The sequence below is a fragment of the Neoarius graeffei genome, chromosome 21 (assembly GCF_027579695.1).
Source record: "Neoarius graeffei isolate fNeoGra1 chromosome 21, fNeoGra1.pri, whole genome shotgun sequence".
In the NCBI taxonomy this organism is placed as follows: domain Eukaryota; kingdom Metazoa; phylum Chordata; class Actinopteri; order Siluriformes; family Ariidae; genus Neoarius; species Neoarius graeffei.
The window spans coordinates 5,061,674-5,080,919 of NC_083589.1; the positions used below are offsets into that span (position 1 = coordinate 5,061,674).

The window sequence follows — 19,246 nt, forward strand, 5'->3', positions numbered from 1 at the left end:
CCTAATTCCGATGCATATCCGATATTTTCACATGCGACTGCAGTCTGATCGGACAGGTCGCATTCATGCCACCTACACGTCATCAACAAGAGACAAACGTCACTATTCTGCGTTGGCTAATCCCGCCTCTTTGGTGGAAAACAACAACATTTGTACAGTTTTCAGAATTTAAATAGACTTTTATAGAATTGATCAAGCTAATGGTGGATTTGGTAGGGACCTGGATGTTGAATCATCCTGTATTACAAGGTTATAAGATTGTTCTGGATGCACTCTGATACCTGCCTACTCTTGGTATTGCACAGCGCGCCTTATCCTCTTTTAAATGCTCTAGACATTAGGAAGCACACATCATTTGTACACCTGCAATAAGAACAACATGATAGACTAGGGTAGGGGAGGAGTGCATGTGGGAAACCTCTGCAGGTGCTTCGCTGCACTCCTTGCCTCTTTTAATGCAAATACATCTCTTCTTTTAATGCAGTACATTTTAGAGAAGGCACACATTCTTGTCATATACAGTCATATATAGGATAGGTAGGGCGTGTTGTGCGGAGGCTATGGGGGGCTGGTGTCGGTGTATGGGGCGTCAGGGCCCGGAGCCCTGCCTCATGCAGTACCTCCCCCTCCCCTCTGTCGTCCCATCATGAATCAGCTTGGGCAGGGGGGGCTGGCACCATAGCCATAACAGGTGCTCAGGTAGTCATCCTAATTAACTATTAAATAACTATTATTTTTAGAATTTCTATCTATAAAAAATTTACTAACACAAATGATTAGCAAATAAAATAATACTCCCCCTCCCCCTCTCTCCTTCATTATGATCCAGTTTCCTTCTTCCTGGCCCGACACAGACCAGCACTGCTTATATACACTCACACACACACACACGTGCTTACTTTCACATATCCCGCTCCCCCCCAACATATACACACTGTCCCTCCACCCATAATTCAAGGCCCAAAACCCCTCCAAATCCCCCCCACCTACCGTCCTCTATCTCATATGCACATTCATTACCCCTAATCAACCCCACCCATCCTCCTCTATACAGCAATATAGCTCTTGTTTATCTTTGTCGAATTTGTCTCCATGTGTTCTGTTACATCTCTTTGTTAACATATTAGTAGTATTGTCCAGCCTTTGAAATTGTTGTTAGTTACGTCAGTGCTTCTGTTGTATGTCATGTGTATGTATTGATTTGTTTCATTCTGTCCTTTTTACTTTGTATTTGTTAGCAAATAAATTTAAAAAAAAAAAAAAAAAAAAAAAAAAGACTCCACTTCCCAGAATTCATAACGGCCTTCAAATATGGCCACCATGGACTATACCAACCATCCTGCTTACAGTCTCCAGAGTTCTAGTCACACAAACATGAACTCACTCATCTTTCGATTACGTTCATTATGTCTTATATTAAATATAGTTAGTTTTTTTTTTCTTTTTTATCAGACATCTAATTTATTGGGTTTGTTTACCTGACATGTTTCGACGTACAACTTCCGTCTTCCTCAGAGTGTCACCGGATGTTAATTGATGACGCATCTTTTCAGAAACAGCAGCTGATAAAAGATGCGTCATCAATTAACATCCGGTGACACTCTGAGGAAGACGGAAGTTGTACGTCGAAACATGTCAGGTAAACAAACCCAATAAATTAGATGTCTGATAAAAAAGAAAAAAAAAAACTAACTATGAACTCACTCACTTCTCAGTCACACAACCACAGGATTTAAGCACTGAGTGATTGTACACTGTGTGATATGTATGTTCAGTTCCTTGTGGCTGGCTTCATCAAGTCTTACATTATTGCTCTGTTGATTCTGGTTTGACTTTCTTTGTGCTTTTGATTTTGCCTTTTGATATTATCTCTGATAGATTGTTTGTACCTCGTCTAACTATTGCCTGTTTTGTAACTCTGCCTTTTACCTTACGATGTGGATTTGTCTGCCCATCTGCCTGAATAAATTCTCTTCCAATTGTTAAAAAAAAAAAAAAAAGATTGTTCTGGAAATTTCCAGTAATTTGACACCTTCGGTCTCATTAGTCTGCTGCCCACATTAATCAGATTATTGTGCGAGTTCCGCCGCCGCCACAAAAACCACATCGCCAGGTCTCGCCTCATCTCCATCGCAAACTGCACTGGTGTTTCTGCACCTTGAGCCAGCGCTGAGAGAAGCTGCAGAATTCAGCTGGCTATAAACAATCTAAATAAATATTTATAAACATGTAGAAAAAGTTTATTACCGTATTTTCTGGACTATAAGCCGCTACTTTTTTCCTAGGTTTTGAACCATGCGGCTTATACAAAGGTGCGGCTATTCTGTGGATTTTTCTTCCACCACTAGGGGCGCTCTAACCGGAAGTAGAATCAAAAATAAGATAGACGAAAAATCAATGCAAAGAAGAATTAGCAGATCTTTAGCAGATAGAACACGCACGACAAATTACTAACTGGTAATTATTTTCAAATCCAGCGAAGATGATTAAAGTGACTTGTGGTTTCAAACACAGGAGAAATGAAGGTAAATAAATCCCGGTTATTTTCTCTTGGTTCTGTTCCGTTTTAATCAGCAAAGTTGCTGCCGTGTTAAAAGGCACTGTTCGGAAAGAATCTGTTCAGGTACATACATGTACATTTACAGTACAAAATCGTTCTGTACATGCAGTAAATATCTCATTTTTCAACATAGATATCTGCGGCTTATAGCCCGGTGCGGCTTGTATATCTTTTTTTTAATTTTTTTTTTTTAAATAGAGCGGATGCGGCTTATATACAGGTGCGCTCTATAGTCCAGAAAATACAGTAATATGACGAAATAAATATGCGCAAATGATTAAGCCTGAATTAAGAGTTTGGTAATACAGCGGCCGTATCCCAAATGACTGCCTACTGAAGCTCGAGTGCACTATATAGAGTTTAAAAATCCATTACTTCCTAGTAACATGTAGTGCACTTATATAGAAATTAGAGACACATTTAGGAGTCAACCCTCGTTACCAGGCTACACGTTTTCATTTCAGTTCAGAAACAAAAACACACACGAGACCTCACACTTTAACATGAACCAGATAATTAAACAAACAAACAAAAAAGAAATCATTAAACTTGAAGAGTGCGCTCTTTTTTTGTTTACGTATTACGTAGATGTGCTTATTACGTGTCAATTTGCGCATGCGGGACACTTTTGGGTCGTTTTCCGTTCATATTGGAGATCGCATACAAGTCTCATATAATTGGTAATGTGAACGGCCTAACAAAAAAATCGGATTTCACAACAAATCGGATATGGGTCGTTTCAGGTTGCAGTCTGAACGTAGTGTATGATATTGAATTAATTCAACAAAGTGTAAGTACGAGACAAATGTGCTGTATGTGTTGCAGTAGTGCACATTATGCAGGTGTGTTTAACGTTAGCAAGACAGCTATTATATTGGGTAGTGGAGCTAAGGCTAACATTTGACTTGCCACGAAACGCCTGCATAATGTGCACTACTGCAACACATACAACACATTTGTCCCGCACTTACACTTTGTTGAATTAATTCAATATCATAGTCGCCACTGAAGTCCACTCCATCCTTGTTTACCGTCAATGGATCGGTCACTCGTCAAACAGTCCGCCAGAATCCGAGTAGGGAATGGCTGAGCAGAGCTGTCAGTCAAACACAGGTTAGCCAATGGGAATGCATTCCTGGACAGCCCGCCCACACGTGAAGTTTGTGCCAAAACTGCAAGCAAAAAGTCAGGGAGCGCAAACGAGAAAGCTGGAATCGCAACCAAAATAAATTACGTCAAACAAAACCGAGAAAACCGCGGAACAAAAATAAAAGGTTTCTGAAGAGTAATAGACTGATATTTTGCACAATTACACGAATAATTTGTTTGCCAGTCTAAAAAAAATTGACTTTTTTGTATTTTGATTTGTCGTTTTCCTTTGATATTTCAAAAGTATTGTATGAACATTTTGGCACAAAATTGATTCCATATCTCTGCCTGTAACTAATCTCTCTCGCCTTCAGCTACAGTAAATACCATGCAGTAAGTGTGTGTGAGTGGATGAAGCGCAGCAGGCGATCTGCTGTAGGAGCCGGTTTGAAAATCTGACCTTGAGGAAGAAGCGTCGGTCCGTCCTGGCTGGATTATAGGAGGCCAGATAGGCTGCAATCAGCAGGAATTTGGAGTAATAAGGCAATTCGACATGAGCGTGAGCTGATAAACCTACACACATACAATACATAAAAAAGGGGGGGGGGGATGAACATAATGATTACAATAATGCTAATAATAACAATAAACAGCTAAGACAGGAAAATGTGAATGACAGACTGCTGGTCCCTAAAGGTTAGAGAAGCAGCTTCGGCACCAAAAGGTTGCCGGTTTGACAGGGCTCGACATTAACAGTAGCCCGATTGCCCGGGGAAACCATTCAATAGATTCGGACAACCAGACTCTCACAAATGCTTGCCCGATCGGGCAACTACCCAAATATGTCAACTTACGTGAAAAACGATGTTTATTCATTCATATTATGATGAAATTCCATCACGATTTGCGATTGTTTGACTCGGAAAGACTGCGTCCATGTTATCATTATGGGATGTTCAACAACTAGCGGAATTCACATTAGCACATCGCGGGCTCGCAATGCAGTTTCCCATTGCTAATAATTATCGCGGAGTGCATATTCAGTGTTCTATGGAGCACTTGCATGTGACGTCACAGCCGATCCAGATTGTGACAGATGCCATCTTGTCGGTCAAACGCCATATTTCCGCCTTCTACTTCTACCTTTTCTTCTGGAAAACCCTACTATATACAATTCTACTACGACGGCTGCGGCTACAAGCTCTCCCTACCTGTGCACGTTTTTTGTGTGTATTTTTGCGTGTTGTTCGTCTGTACCGGACTTCAATACCCACTACAACCGTATGGACTTACTGGACATTTGTTTCCAGCAGAAAATGACGGTTTGTAGCGATTTCCATCGCCTGCACAACATTCCGGACGAGATAGCGAGACCAGTGGGGTCTCCGTGGATTGTTATCGGAAGCAAAGCGAAGGAGGTGGCGCCGGGAGCGGAAGCAAAAGCGAGGCTGCAGGCAGAGCCGGCCTGTTGACTAAGCTCAGAAAACAGCCACTCAAACCTCCACTGCTAAGCCTCTATCTCTCCAACGCCAGATCCATGGTAAACAAGACGGACGATTTGGAATTACAGCTGGAATTACCTTATTCTATTCTATAATCGGCTGGTCAGTGCTATACTCAATACTTAAGTGACTTACCCGTCCAATGAGGATTATTTTCTTGTTTACAAGATGCCACATCTGAGTCACTGACAAATCCTGAATTTCTGTAAAGATAACTGTCCAGAGATTTATAAGCATGCAGTGCTTCACCACTGAACAGCGAGGGAAAGTTAATGAGGTAATTATACACGTCTGGGTATTCCACCTCTGGTAGTTCAATATCCACTGACATGGTCGTGAAAACTACGTCCGGTAAGCCATAAGGGTCACTAATCTGTAGGTCGTTTATTTTAGACATATATCTAATTATCTGTTCATTAGAAAAATGAGCCGCGTAGTCCGTCAGTTGAAATTGATCCATTCTGTACACGAGTGCAGCAGTATTCAGCTGTGTTTTTTACCGACAAGATGGCGGCTGTGTACTTTCCGGTCACGTGACTGCAAGATCTCTATTGGTACCGTATGTCCTTCACTACGTGACTAATTACCGCATTACTCGCACGGGGCGCTAGCGTCAATGCTTGTTGATACAGACAGCGTCTGAGAAGGTTGAATAATAAATAAAATAAAGTCACAAACTTTGGCATTATGTCTGGTTTGGAGAAATCTGGTTTTAAAATAAACAAAGACAAGGAAGAGAAGAAAAAGAAAACTCAATCAAGCTCGTTAGTGGATTTCTGCAGCTGCAGCTTCCCCTGCCGGCTAAACAACAGCATGAAACGCATCTACACACACACACACAGCGAGAGAGAGAGAGAGATAATAGGGAATTGTTCATTATCACCTTTGAAATAAACAAAAATGCAAATTCCCAGTGATAGTCCATAGAGCAAGCTAAAAACAGGCTACAGCACATAAAGAACAAGCTGTTATATAAATGTTAGGGCAATGCTTACTGACAGCTCTGTTGATCTTTATATGTCTTCATACAAGGATACGCAAGGGGGAGCAAAGTAATTAACAAATGTTTAAATCAATCTGCTTTTTTTTATGAGCACACAAAAGAAGAACACAATGCACATTCATGGTGGTTTACACAAAAAGTGGTTAGACACGATATAATCGAACCCAGAAACCAAGGGAACACAAAGAAGGATAAGAAAATCAACAAAATAAGCTTTTAAGAGGCATTAGTAGAGCATGCGAGCGAACATTGTGTTGTAAGCATACGTGTTTGTGGCATATTCAAAGGAAAACAGTATGTATGTAATATTTGGGCAACCATGTCTCAAAGTTAACGTAGAGCCCTGTTTGATTCCCTGGACCAATACGAATGGCTGACGTGCCCTTGAGTAAGGCACCGAACCCCCACCTGCCCTCCAGGCTGCTCTGGATGTGTTGTACGTCACTCTGGATAAGAGCCTCGAATGTAATATCTCGCTCTCTTCACACATTTTATCTTTGTGTCATGTCCAAATACTTATGCATCCATTTTGTCTTTAACCCTACCTTCACGAAGAGGTGAAAAATCACTTTGTCTCAAAAGTACGTTGTCTTGTGGGTGAAGAATAACAGTAATAGCTATCTGTAAATCTGCTGAAGCTAATTAAATAATACTAATCTGGGTGAAAATCAGTGGTTTACAGATTCGATGAGTAAAGCGAGCTAACCGTACGCAGACATGCCAACCCTGTATGATAGCAAACTGTAATAGTTGTTTTGAGATATTTGTCCATGTCTGGCAACGGCAGACATAATGCACGCAGAGCGTGCATGGGGGGGTTCCAAAGGGGGGTGTGCCCCCCTTTGGGCTCGGAAAATGTTATAAAATGCATTTAGAAATGGTGACCTCTGGTGGCTTTTTAGGGTGTATTCAGACCAGGATAGTTCGATAGTTCACTTGCTTTGGTCCGAACCAAATGTTTTATTTTTTCATTTTGGTGCGGTTCGCTTTCACACTGTACATTTTAGTAAGCGGACCAAAATCTGTCAACAAAGCCACGCGCCCTGAGGTCGTTCAGCTATTGGTCAGAGACGACACGCGCACAAAGCGTTAAGTTCAAAAGTAGTCATGGAGGCTTTCCGTGCTGTTATTCTTTTTAATGTCATCAAAGCTATATGTTTTTTCCAGTTTTTACTGTTTTCACAATTGTGCGATTACTATGCTGTTGTACAAGTAATTTATCAACGACGACGACAAAGGGCAAGGCGGCTACGGAGGATAGAGCTGATGAGCGCACATCATGTTGTGACAGTTCTGGCTCTTCACGCAATAGATGAATTTCTTTTTTGCGTCGCTAGTACCGCCACTTTTTGAAAGAATGTCCCTGATTTTAATGTAGGTCTGATGGAGTTTCTTCACTTTTAGCCGACATTGTTCTGGGGAACGCGTGAACCCCTTCTCCTTCATTTTCTCACTGAATACAGCAAACACGTCGGCATTTTTGTGTGTTCTCTCCAAAAGCTCAGATACATGGACATCTGCCCATATATCCACAAGGGTGCGCGTTTCTTCCTCGGCCCACGTTTGCCCCCTACTCATTTTTTGTATTCGCCTACCACTGGTGACTGAACGACCCTTGACAACCGAAACAGTGTTTGCGCTTTGCGGTGGAGTGTCAAAACTCTGTTTCCCATAATGCTCGACAAACGACGGAAGCTCCCGAGGTACAAAAAAGCAAAACTGTCGGATTAGGTCCGGTCTGTTTTCACACCTCCAAAAGGTCCGCACCAGGGTTCCTTTGGTCCGGACCGAGTCCGACCTTGCAGCTCGGTCTTGGTCCGCTTGTTTGGTCCGGACCAGAGTTCGGTGGTTTGTATTCAGACCAACCCAAAAGGTCCGGAACAAGGGAAATTTGGTTCGTTTGGTCCGGACCAAACAACGTAGGTGTGAATACGCCCTTACAGTGAAAATAAAGGGCAATCAGTACCATTTGAATACTTATAATATTAAATCATACAATTTCAGTTATTCTGTCAAACTTCAAAAATATTTGCAAATGAACATAAAAATACTGTATTTTTAGTATATATTCTGAAAAGAAATCAAATGATTATCAAATAACTGAGAAAACTTTATTATATAACTTCAAGCAACAAGAAGTGTTTTCTCTCAAAAATGACAAATTACAATATAAAAATATCAGTAATTAACAAAACATTGGTTCAAACACAGTACACGTATTTATTAGAATTTTTGGTCCCTTTGCAAAACTGTAAATGAACATATCTTATCTATAACAGTAATTAAATACACTTGTGTTTTAGGCACATTATAATGAGTTGCTCATACAGTGCCAGTCCTATGCTGGAAAATGTCAAATGCATATATATATATATATATATATATATACACAACACACACACAGTGGTGCTTGAAAGTTTGTGAACCCTTTAGAATTTTCTATATTTCTGCATAAATATGACCTAAAACATCATCAGATTTTCACACAAGTCCTAAAAGTAGATAAAGAGAACCCAGTTAAACAAATGAGACAAAAATATTATACTTGGTCATTTATTTATTGAGGAAAATGATCCAGTATTACATATCTGTGAGTGGCAAAAGTATGTGAACCTCTAGGATTAGCAGTTAATTTGAAGGTGAAATTAGAGTCAGGTGTTTTCAATCAGTGGGATGACAAATCAGGTGTGAGTGGGCACCCTGTTTTATTTAAAGAACAGGGATCTATCAAAGTCTGATTTTCACAACACATGTTTGTGGAAGTGCATCATGGCATGAACAAAGGAGATTTCTGAGGACCTCAGAAAAAGCGTTGTTGATGCTCATCAGGCTGGAAAAGGTTACAGAACCATCTCTAAAGAGTTTGGACTCCACCAATCCACAGTCAGACAGATTGTGTACAAATGGAGGAAATTCAAGACCATTGTTACCCTCCCCAGGAGTGGTCGACCAACAAAGATCACTCCGAGAGCAAGGCGTGTAATAGTCGGCGAGGTCACAAAGGACCTCAGGGTAACTTCTAAGCAACTGAAGGCCTCTCTCACATTGGCTAATATTAATGTTCATGAGTCCACCATCAGGAGAACACTGAACAACAATGGTGTGCATGGCAGGGTTGCAAGGAGAAAGCCATTGATCTCCAAAAAGAACATTGCTGCTCATCTGCAGTTTGCTAAAGATCACGTGGACAAGCCAGAAGGCTATTGGAAAATTTTTGTGGACAGATGAGACCAAAATAGAACTTTTTGGTTTAAATGAGAAGCGTTATGTTTGGAGAAAGGAAAAGACTGCATTCCAGCATAAGAACCTTATCCCATCTGTGAAACATGGTGGTGGTAGTATCATGGTTTGGGCCTGTTTTGCTGCATCTGGGCCAGGACAGCTTGCCATCATTGATGGAACAATGAATTCTGAATTATACCAGTGAATTCTGAAGGAAAATGTCAGGACATCTGTCCATGAACTGAATCTCAAGAGAAGGTGGGTCATGCAGTAAGACAATAACCCTAAGCACACAAGTCATTCTACCAAAGAATGGTTAAAGAAGAATAAAGTTAATGTTTTGGAATGGCCAAGTCAAAGTCCTGACCTTAATCCAATGGAAATGTTGTGGAAGGACCTGAAGCGAGCAGTTCATGTGAGGAAACCCACCAACATCCCAGAGTTGAAGCTGTTCTGTATGGAGGAATGGGCTAAAATTCCTCCAAGCCAGTGTGCAGGACTGATCAACAGTTACCGCAAACGTTTAGTTGCAGTTATTGCTGCACAAGGGGGTCACACCAGATACTGAAAGCAAAGGTTCACGTACTTTTGCCACTCACAGATATGTAATATTGGATCATTTTCCTCAATAAATAAATGACCAAGGATAATATTTTTGTCTCATTTGTTTAACTGGGTTCTCTTTATCTACTTTTAGGACTTGTGTGAAAATCTGATGATGTTTTAGATCATATTTATGCAGAAATATAGAAAATTCTAAAGGGTTCACAAACTTTCAAGCACCACTGTATATATATGTATGTATGTATGTATGTATGTATGTATGTATGTATGTGTGTGTATGCATGTATTACTTTCAGTAGGTAATTTATTTTTAATTTTACTGATTCTATATTAATGTATTATTCATGTTATTTTACTTAGCTTTGATAATTATAAGCGCGTTTTTTCTCTTTTCGTTGACTGTTTAAAATTAATCAAAATGTAATCGCATCAGCTCTATCTATCTATCTATCTATCTATCTATCTATCTATCTATCTATCTATCTATCTATCTATCTATCTGTGTGTGTATGTATGGAGAGAGAGTTTTGATTAATTTTCAACAATTTACACAAAAGAAAAAAAAATTAAAAACGTGATTTTATCAACGTTTCTTTAATATTCATACATCTTGTAAGTTGTAGGCAAATACTAAGAATTTTGCTAAAGTAACGAAAATACGAGTCGCTAACAACTGATTTACTATTCCATAACTTGATCACATAACAGACTAGAGATCTACAGACTTACCTTCGAAGCGATTTTGGAGTCGGGAAACATGGCTTTAAAGAGAGGCCCACTGTGATCAGCTGCGGCGATTGGCAGGTTGTGTTCCACGAGAAAATTTGTGAATAAAACCTCAGCTTTTGTCACGCTGTCAGTTGAGGATCGATCAACGAACATCGAGGTGATCGTCTGGTTAGCACTTCCAGATTTGGCCAAAGTTTGATGCGAGACAGAACTCACGTGTTGTCTGACATCGTAAACACCGGAATGTGCTACAGAGAAATGGACATTACACATACGGTGCACAACGCATGACTCGCGGATTTTCCTGATTTTGTGATAACTGGATACAAGGTACTGTATTCCTCTTTAAATTTTTGGTACACGGTCTTAGTTTTGCCGATCGTTTTTCTTGCTTTTTTCGGCGGCGGGTCAGACGGATCGGCTGAACTGTCAGCCATTTTTTGCTTCTTCTAAAGTACAAAATGTGCACGGGGCTCTTATTGGTCGAAATTTGATAAAATTGCTGAGGTTAACCAATCAGAGACTGTGTTTCTAAAGCATTGGCTGACATTCTAGTAATAGCGCCCTCTGCCGGGAGACTGGGAAATCGCAAGTGTGGGAATTCTGGTGGCAAATTTGAAAATATCAATTATGAGCAAAAACCGTAATAATCGACTTCAAAGTCGTAATAGCGTAATTGGACCACCGAAACCATAATGATTACGGGCAAACCGTAATGGTTGGCATGTCTGCGTATGGGGTTTATACGCTCAGAGACGCCGACGGTCTCTGCTACTTCCTTTCTAAGCTTTATTTTTCTTCATAAAGTCTCTATACACGTTTAACGACTGGATAAATGACGTCGAAACTACGGCGATCAAAACATTTTCGAGAAGAAACATTGACAAACTGCAGGTAACCCGCTAGTGTGAACGTCGGGTTACGTTTACTCTCCTTTCACTGTGTTTACCTCGGAGAGGTGTAGCTTCCTTCTCATCCACCTGCTGCTGCTCCCACTGAACACTGAGGATCACACACACACACACACACACACACACACACACACACACACACACACACACACACACACACACACAGGGTCAGGAGTGTTATAAAGAGCACTGCGAGCTCACTAACACCAGCACTGCAGTTGTCTCACCTGGACACCTCTCTTAGGTACACACTCTGCATGGCCTTCTTCAGGTGAGGCTCGATGTTCCTCCACAGCCTGTGCGTGTCGCTTTCTCTGGCTTTAAAGGAGGAATTACAACAATACAACAACTCAAACATTCCGCATCTGACGTGCTACGCTGAAGTACGAACCCGTTTCCAAAAAAAAGTTGGGACGCTGTGTGAAACGCAAATAAAAACAGAACGCAATGATTTACAAATCATGGAAACCCTATACTGTACTTCATTGAAAATGGTACAAAAGGCAAACAAAGGCTACATATCAAATGTTGAAACTGAGAAATTATATTGCTTTCTGAAAAACGTGCTCATTTAAATTTGATGTCTGCAACACGTTTCAGAAAAGTTGGGACAGGGGCCTGTTTACACTCTGTAAACGTTTGGGAACTGAGGAGACCAATTGCTGTAGTTTTGAAAGAGAAACGCCGTTCCATTCTTGCCTGATATACGATTTCAGTTGCTCAACAGTTCGGGTTCTCCTTTGTTGTATTTTGTGCTTCAAATGTTTAAAATGAGAGACAGGTCTGGACTGCAGACAGGCCAGTTTAGCACCTGGACTCTTTTACTGTGGAGCCATGCAGTTTTAATATGTGCAGAAAGCGGTTTGGTGTTGTCTTGCTGAAAGAAGGAAGGCCTTCCCTGAAAAAGATTTAGTCTGGATGGCAGCATATTGCTCTGAAACATGTTTATATCATTCAGCATTAATGATGCCTTCCCAGATGTACAAGATACCCATGTCATGTGCACTAATGCCCCCTCAGACCATCACAGATGCTGCTTTTGAACTGTGCACTGATAACAAGCCGGATGGTCCCTCTCCTCTTTAGCCTGGAGGACATGGTGGCCATGATTTCTAAAAAGAATTTCTACTTTTGATTCGTCAGACCTCGGGACAGTTTTCCACTTCGCCCCAATCCATTGTAAAAGAGTTTGGACCCAGAGAAGGTGGCGGTGTTTCTGGATCTTGCTTATATCTGGTTTTAACTTGCATTTGTGGATGCAGTAATGAAGTGTTTTCACAGACGATGGTTTTCTGAAGTGTTCCTGAGCCCATACAGTGATTTCCACTACAGACACGTGTCTGCTTTTAATGCAGTGTCTCCTGAGGGCCTGAAGATCACAGGCATCCAGTGTCAGTTTTCAGCCTTGCCTCTCGCATACAGAGATTTCTCCAGATTCTCTCAATCTTTTAATGATATTATGGACCATAGATGATGTGATCCACAAATTCTTTGCAGTTTTATATTAAGAATAACGTTCCTCAAACTGCTGCACTGTTTGCCCACGCACTCTTCCACAGAGCGGTGAACCCCGCCCCATTTTTACTTCTGAAAGACTCCGCCTCTCTGGGATGCTCTTTTTATACCCAATCATCTTACTGACCTGTTGCCAGTTAACCAAATTAGTTCTTTTTTTTAACATTACACAACTTTTTCAGTCTTTTGCTGCCCCGTTGCAACTTTTCTAAACGTGTTGCAGACATCAAATTTAAATGAGCACGTTTTTCAGAAAGCAATATAAAATCTCAGTTTCAACAGTTTCGTTGTTTTTGTACTGTTTTCAATGAAATATAGGGCTTCCATGATTTGTAAATCATCACATTCTGTTTTCATTTATGTTTTACACAGCGTCCCGGCTTACTAGAAGCAGGATTATAACAAAACTTTGTCTCTTTATAAAAATAATGTATTATATTTGATAAAACATCTGTTACCCTTCATAACAACTACACAATACAACTAAATATGATTTATTACAGAGTCACGGTTTACCTTCTCCTTTCTCCAAAGGCTCACAGAACTTAGAGAAATTTAATGCGGCCTGTTAGAGAGGGAAACGGTTACAGAAGATGGATCAGTAAATCAACAAAAGGTAAATAAATAAATCAGTAAATAGACAAACAAAAATATGTAAAATAAGTAAATAAATGAATAACTAGATAAATAGTTAATGAGCAAAATGTGAGGAAATAAGTAAATAAATTACATAGACAGCAATAAATTATACAGGAAACCAAGCACACAAATTAATAAATAAGGAAGCTAATAAATAAATAAGTTAGTAGGTAAATAAATATGCAAACGGGTAGAAAGATAAATAACTAAATGAAGACAAATCAATAAGCAATTAAACAGTTAAACGGATAAACACGTAAACAACTAGGCAAGCATGCAAATAGGTAAACAGTAAACAAATAAACATTTAAATAAACAAATAATTAAGTAAATAGGGAAATAGTAAACAGCTAAGTTAATACTAAATATCCATTTAAAAACCTTTAACAGATGTTAAATTTAAAAACGATACAATACTTGTGTGTGTGTGTGTGTGTTACCAGGTGGCGTAGCTCCCTCAGGTCTCTGCACACAGAGTAGAAAACCCCGAGCAGGATGTTGATGTATGACGTGTACAGATCAGGTGTGTATGATGGGTGAACATCTCGGGACAGAATGTGCAGGAGTTCAGCTGTCACACACACACACACACACACACACACACACACACACCTGATGAAATTCACAATGATTACAGAGCAGGAAACAGGAAAATGCCTCCCTCTCTTTGTCTCCCGCCCCTCTGCGTCCGTCGCCCTCTCCCCTCCCTCTGCGTCCGTCGCCCTCTCCCCTCCCTCTGCGTCCGTCGCCCTCTCCCCTCCCTCTGCGTCCGTCGCCCTCTCCCCTCCCTCTGCGTCCGTCGCCCTCTCCCCTCCCTCTGCGGCCGTCGCCCTCTCCCCTCCCTCTGCGGCCGTCGCCCTCTCCCCTCCCTCTGCGGCCGTCGCCCTCTCCCCTCCCTCTGCGTCCGTCGCCCTCTCCCCTCCCTCTGCGGCCGTCGCCCTCTCCCCTCCCTCTGCGGCCGGCGCCCTCTCCCCTCCCTCTGCGGCCGGCGCCCTCTCCCCTCCCTCTGCGTCCGGCGCCCTCTCCCCTCCCTCTGCGTCCGGCGCCCTCTCCCCTCCCTCTGCGTCCGGCGCCCTCTCCCCTCCCTCTGCGTCCGGCGCCCTCTCCCCTCCCTCTGCGTCCGGCGCCCTCTCCCCTCCCTCTGCGGCCGTCGCCCTCTCCCCTCCCTCTGCGGCCGTCGCCCTCTCCCCTCCCTCTGCGGCCGTCGCCCTCTCCCCTCCCTCTGCGGCCGTCGCCCTCTCCCCTCCCTCTGCGGCCGTCGCCCTCTCCCCTCCCTCTGCGGCCGTCGCCCTCTCCCCTCCCTCTGCGGCCGTCGCCCTCTCCCCTCCCTCTGCGGCCGTCGCCCTCTCCCCTCCCTCTGCGGCCGTCGCCCTCTCCCCTCCCTCTGCGGCCGTCGCCCTCTCCCCTCCCTCTGCGGCCGTCGCCCTCTCCCCTCCCTCTGCGGCCGTCGCCCTCTCCCCTCCCTCTGCGGCCGTCGCCCTCTCCCCTCCCTCTGCGTCCGTCGCCCTCTCCCCTCCCTCTGCGTCCGTCGCCCTCTCCCCTCCCTCTGCGTCCGTCGCCCTCTCCCCTCCCTCTGCGTCCGTCGCCCTCTCCCCTCCCTCTGCGTCCGTCGCCCTCTCCCCTCCCTCTGCGTCCGTCGCCCTCTACCCTCCCTCTGCGTCCGTCGCCCTCTCCCCTCCCTCTGCGTCCGTCGCCCTCTCCCCTCCCTCTGCGTCCGTCGCCCTCTCCCCTCCCTCTGCGGCCGTCGCCCTCTCCCCTCCCTCTGCGGCCGTCGCCCTCTCCCCTCCCTCTGCGTCCGTCGCCCTCTCCCCTCCCTCTGCGTCCGTCGCCCTCTCCCCTCCCTCTGCGTCCGTCGCCCTCTCCCCTCCCTCTGCGTCCGTCGCCCTCTCCCCTCCCTCTGCGTCCGTCGCCCTCTCCCCTCCCTCTGCGTCCGTCGCCCTCTCCCCTCCCTCTGCGTCCGTCGCCCTCTCCCCTCCCTCTGCGTCCGTCGCCCTCTCCCCTCCCTCTGCGTCCGTCGCCCTCTCCCCTCCCTCTGCGTCCGTCGCCCTCTCCCCTCCCTCTGCGTCCGTCGCCCTCTCCCCTCCCTCTGCGTCCGTCGCCCTCTCCCCTCCCTCTGCGGCCGTCGCCCTCTCCCCTCCCTCTGCGTCCGTCGCCCTCTCCCCTCCCTCTGCGTCCGTCGCCCTCTCCCCTCCCTCTGCGTCCGTCGCCCTCTCCCCTCCCTCTGCGTCCGTCGCCCTCTCCCCTCCCTCTGCGTCCGTCGCCCTCTCCCCTCCCTCTGCGTCCGTCGCCCTCTCGTCTCCCTCTGCGTCCGTCGCCCTCTCGTCTCCCTCTGCGTCCGTCGCCCTCTCGTCTCCCTCTGCGTCCCCCTCTGCGTCCGTCGCCCTCTCGTCTCCCTCTGCGTCCGTTGCCCTCTCCCCTCCCTCTGCGTCCGTCGCCCTCTCGTCTCCCTCTGTTTCTCTGTCTTTGTCTCTCCCCCTCTCTTTGTGTCTGTCTTTCTCTCTCTGCCTGTCTCTCTGTCCCCCTCTCTAACTCTCTCTCTTTTTGTGTCTGTCTCTTTCTGTCTCTCTGCCTGTCTGTCTCTCTTTGTCTCTCCCCCTCTCTGTCCGTCCCCGTGTGTGTGTGTGTGTGTGTGTACCTTTAGTGTAATCAGGGAAGTGCAGCAACAGAGGTTCAAAACAGCCGGTGTTGGGGCGGAACTTCTCCCACACGATCTCACTAAGCAGGAAAACCGTCACGTTATCATCCACCTGCACACACACACACACACACATGTTATCTGAAGCTCTTTATATTAAATGACATTACTGACTGCATTAGTTAACACTGTGGACGCTGATTGGTTGATTCATTTCTATTATATTAATGCACTCATTCTAATACATTATTGTTTCCATAGTAACAGGTGATCGACAGAGGACACTGGATGTGTGTGTCGGTGGTGAGTGTGTGTGTGTGCAGTAGAGTTATATTAATGACCAGCTCTTGCAGGCGCAGCAGAGCAGGCAGCAGGTTGGCCTCCATGTCCCTGAGCAGCTCCGCTTTCTCCACGACCTTCAGAACACACAGTTTCACCATTTTCACTTTATACTCTACACACACTTTCATACAGGACGCTTCAGCTCATCCAACTGGAGGAGAAAACAGCCAGTTTAATCAACAACAAAGATGCAGTGAACATTCTGCCCAATAAAGTGAGGGGGACAAATTTAACCAAATATTTTTATGATGATGGAAATCAGAACATAATTCTGTGTTTCTTCTGTTTATTTTACAGATAGTGCAGACAATTTTATTAAGTTTATGTTCGCTGGAGATCGGTTATCACCTCAGTTTTGTCCTAATAATATTTATTATAATAATTTATTTCAAAGCATTTCACAGAGTCTCAATGCTCTAATGATAAAAATAATATGAGCAAGTTAATTATAACGATAAACACGTGTTAGTGTTTACATATATGAAAAATCATGAAAAATTCAGCAAAACAAAATTAGTATTCAAAGTGTAAGAAATTTATAATGATAAAAAAAGAAAAAGAACGAATAAAAAAATAATTCCTTCAATTAGCTTGAGGATTTTTTTTTCCAGCCAGGAATTTTCACTTCACTGAATCACTAACTGATGCTCTAAAAAAGGCGTGCCCTGGTAGGAGACGCGCTAGTTGTCACTTTACCTTCACACTGACAATGACAACATGACAGACTGACGGTTTTCCTAAATGATATGCAAATTAGATCAGATTTCCAAACGATCCCGAACCTGTGGATCCTACGGCAGGCGTGTGGTCTGAAGTTCCTTCATTTCCCAGTTTACTGTGGAACACACACTTATCTGATCCTGCTATTCTCTTATTAAACGTGTAGGGAGAGATGCTGGGTGTCGGTGTGTATCTAGGACAGGCGTGCGCACTTACGATGTAGCGGGTTTGTTGAGCAGGGTGTTGAACGCACGCCTGTCTGTAGATCCGCACAAAGTCCGAGAGGGAAGGAGAGCGCGGGAGGAGAGACGCGGCGTCTGGCCCGAACAGAGCCGATAAAACCTGCTCGAACATCAGTCCTGCTGATACACACTCCACACAGCTCACTGCAGCGTGGGGGGAGCTTCAAACACACACACACACAGATAAAGTGACACTGTAACACCTCCACGATCAGGCGCTTTAATCCGAGCTGTGCTGTGATCTCGACTCATACCTGCAGCTGTGTGAGCAGCGTGAGGAGGACGTGACTCTTTCCTGACGCTCGGTGGCCGTAGATGAACACTGATGGGTAGCTGTACTGATCCGGCTGATCAACACACAATACACACTCCATGCTCAGGGATTTTATTAATGGTGGGGCTTGTGTTTTGTGTGTGTGTGTGTTTTTTACCTCTCCCATCAGGCTGAGCAGGGTTCCTGCCTGCACTTCTCTACACGGCAGCTCTTCTGTTAAAGTCTGGAGTTTATCTTCAGGATATCCAGGACACTGCAGCACTGCACCAGCCATCTTCTCTACAACACACACACACACACACACTCATGTGTTCTCATTTTACACTACACTTCCAGGAAGATTCAAGTATATTACAGTGTTTTACCCAGAAAAAAAAATTAAAGCCCTAAATTCTGGCATGATAATGCACAGATAATTGAGCGCCAACGGCGCAAAGTGAAACTAGGGGGGTGTGGGGGCGTGGCCCCCCCCGGAAAATCTTTTGAAAATAGATGCTCTCAGGTAGGGCTGTGCGATATGGGAAAAAAATGAATATCCCGATACATTTTCTCCATTTCACGATATACATCTCGATTAGGGCTGTAACGATATGCGTATCGAAATCGCGATACGCAGAGCCACGATCCGTATCGCGATACAAGAAGGCAGAATCGCGGTACACCCTTTCAAACTTCTCCTCAGCCCAAAAACAGAGGCGCTTCCAAACTTCAATTTATGAATACTTTACTTTTTATTTAAATTACATTTTAAACTTACTTAAATTACTTTTATTTTTTTATATCTATTAGTAAGGCGTTTTTTCGCCGACCTGCGACAATCTTCTGCGAGTCACGCAACGTCCACACTCGCCACTGGCAGAGCATTCATTTCTTTTAAGCGGTCGCCATTCTGGTTGCGACGCGGGGAGCGAATCTGTAAACAAGCAGCTCATTGGCTGGCTAGGTGTGCCACAAGCCAATCACAATCACTTGACCGGAAAGGCATGCAGTGTTGCCAGATTGGGCGGGTTTAGGTGCTTTTTGGCTGGTTTTGAACATATTTTGGGGTGGAAAACGTTAGCAATATCTGGCAACACTGAAGGCATGTCTGCTTGGGCGGAAGCCTTCTGCGGCAGTTACGGTACATTTTGACACGCGAGCAATGTTTCACTATAAAAATTCCGTAATTTCCATCTGTTTTCCGCGATCACAGAAAATCATTGGCCCTATGAGAGTGAGACAGTGAGAGAGCCCCCCTCCCAAAAAAAAATCTTAACGGATTTACAATGAAAAAATGACTTTTTCAGAACCGAAAAAAAC

The 19,246-nt window shown here is 44.0% G+C and overlaps 1 protein-coding gene across 1 annotated transcript in view; it reads right to left on the reverse strand.

The window, feature by feature from the left end:
- Positions 1-19,246, reverse strand: part of orc5 (origin recognition complex, subunit 5) — a 44,704-nt gene that overhangs the window by 14,203 nt on the left and 11,255 nt on the right. The window contains exons 2-11 of the mRNA XM_060903548.1: positions 18,105-18,226; positions 17,926-18,020; positions 17,648-17,831; positions 16,711-16,785; positions 16,370-16,481; positions 14,175-14,305; positions 13,612-13,660; positions 11,808-11,898; positions 11,619-11,671; positions 4,110-4,222 (exon numbers count right to left, since the gene is read on the reverse strand). Of these exons, the coding sequence (XP_060759531.1) occupies positions 4,110-4,222; positions 11,619-11,671; positions 11,808-11,898; positions 13,612-13,660; positions 14,175-14,305; positions 16,370-16,481; positions 16,711-16,785; positions 17,648-17,831; positions 17,926-18,020; positions 18,105-18,221 (1,020 nt within the window). The 5' untranslated portion in view covers positions 18,222-18,226. The remainder of the gene's footprint in view (positions 1-4,109; positions 4,223-11,618; positions 11,672-11,807; positions 11,899-13,611; positions 13,661-14,174; positions 14,306-16,369; positions 16,482-16,710; positions 16,786-17,647; positions 17,832-17,925; positions 18,021-18,104; positions 18,227-19,246) is intronic.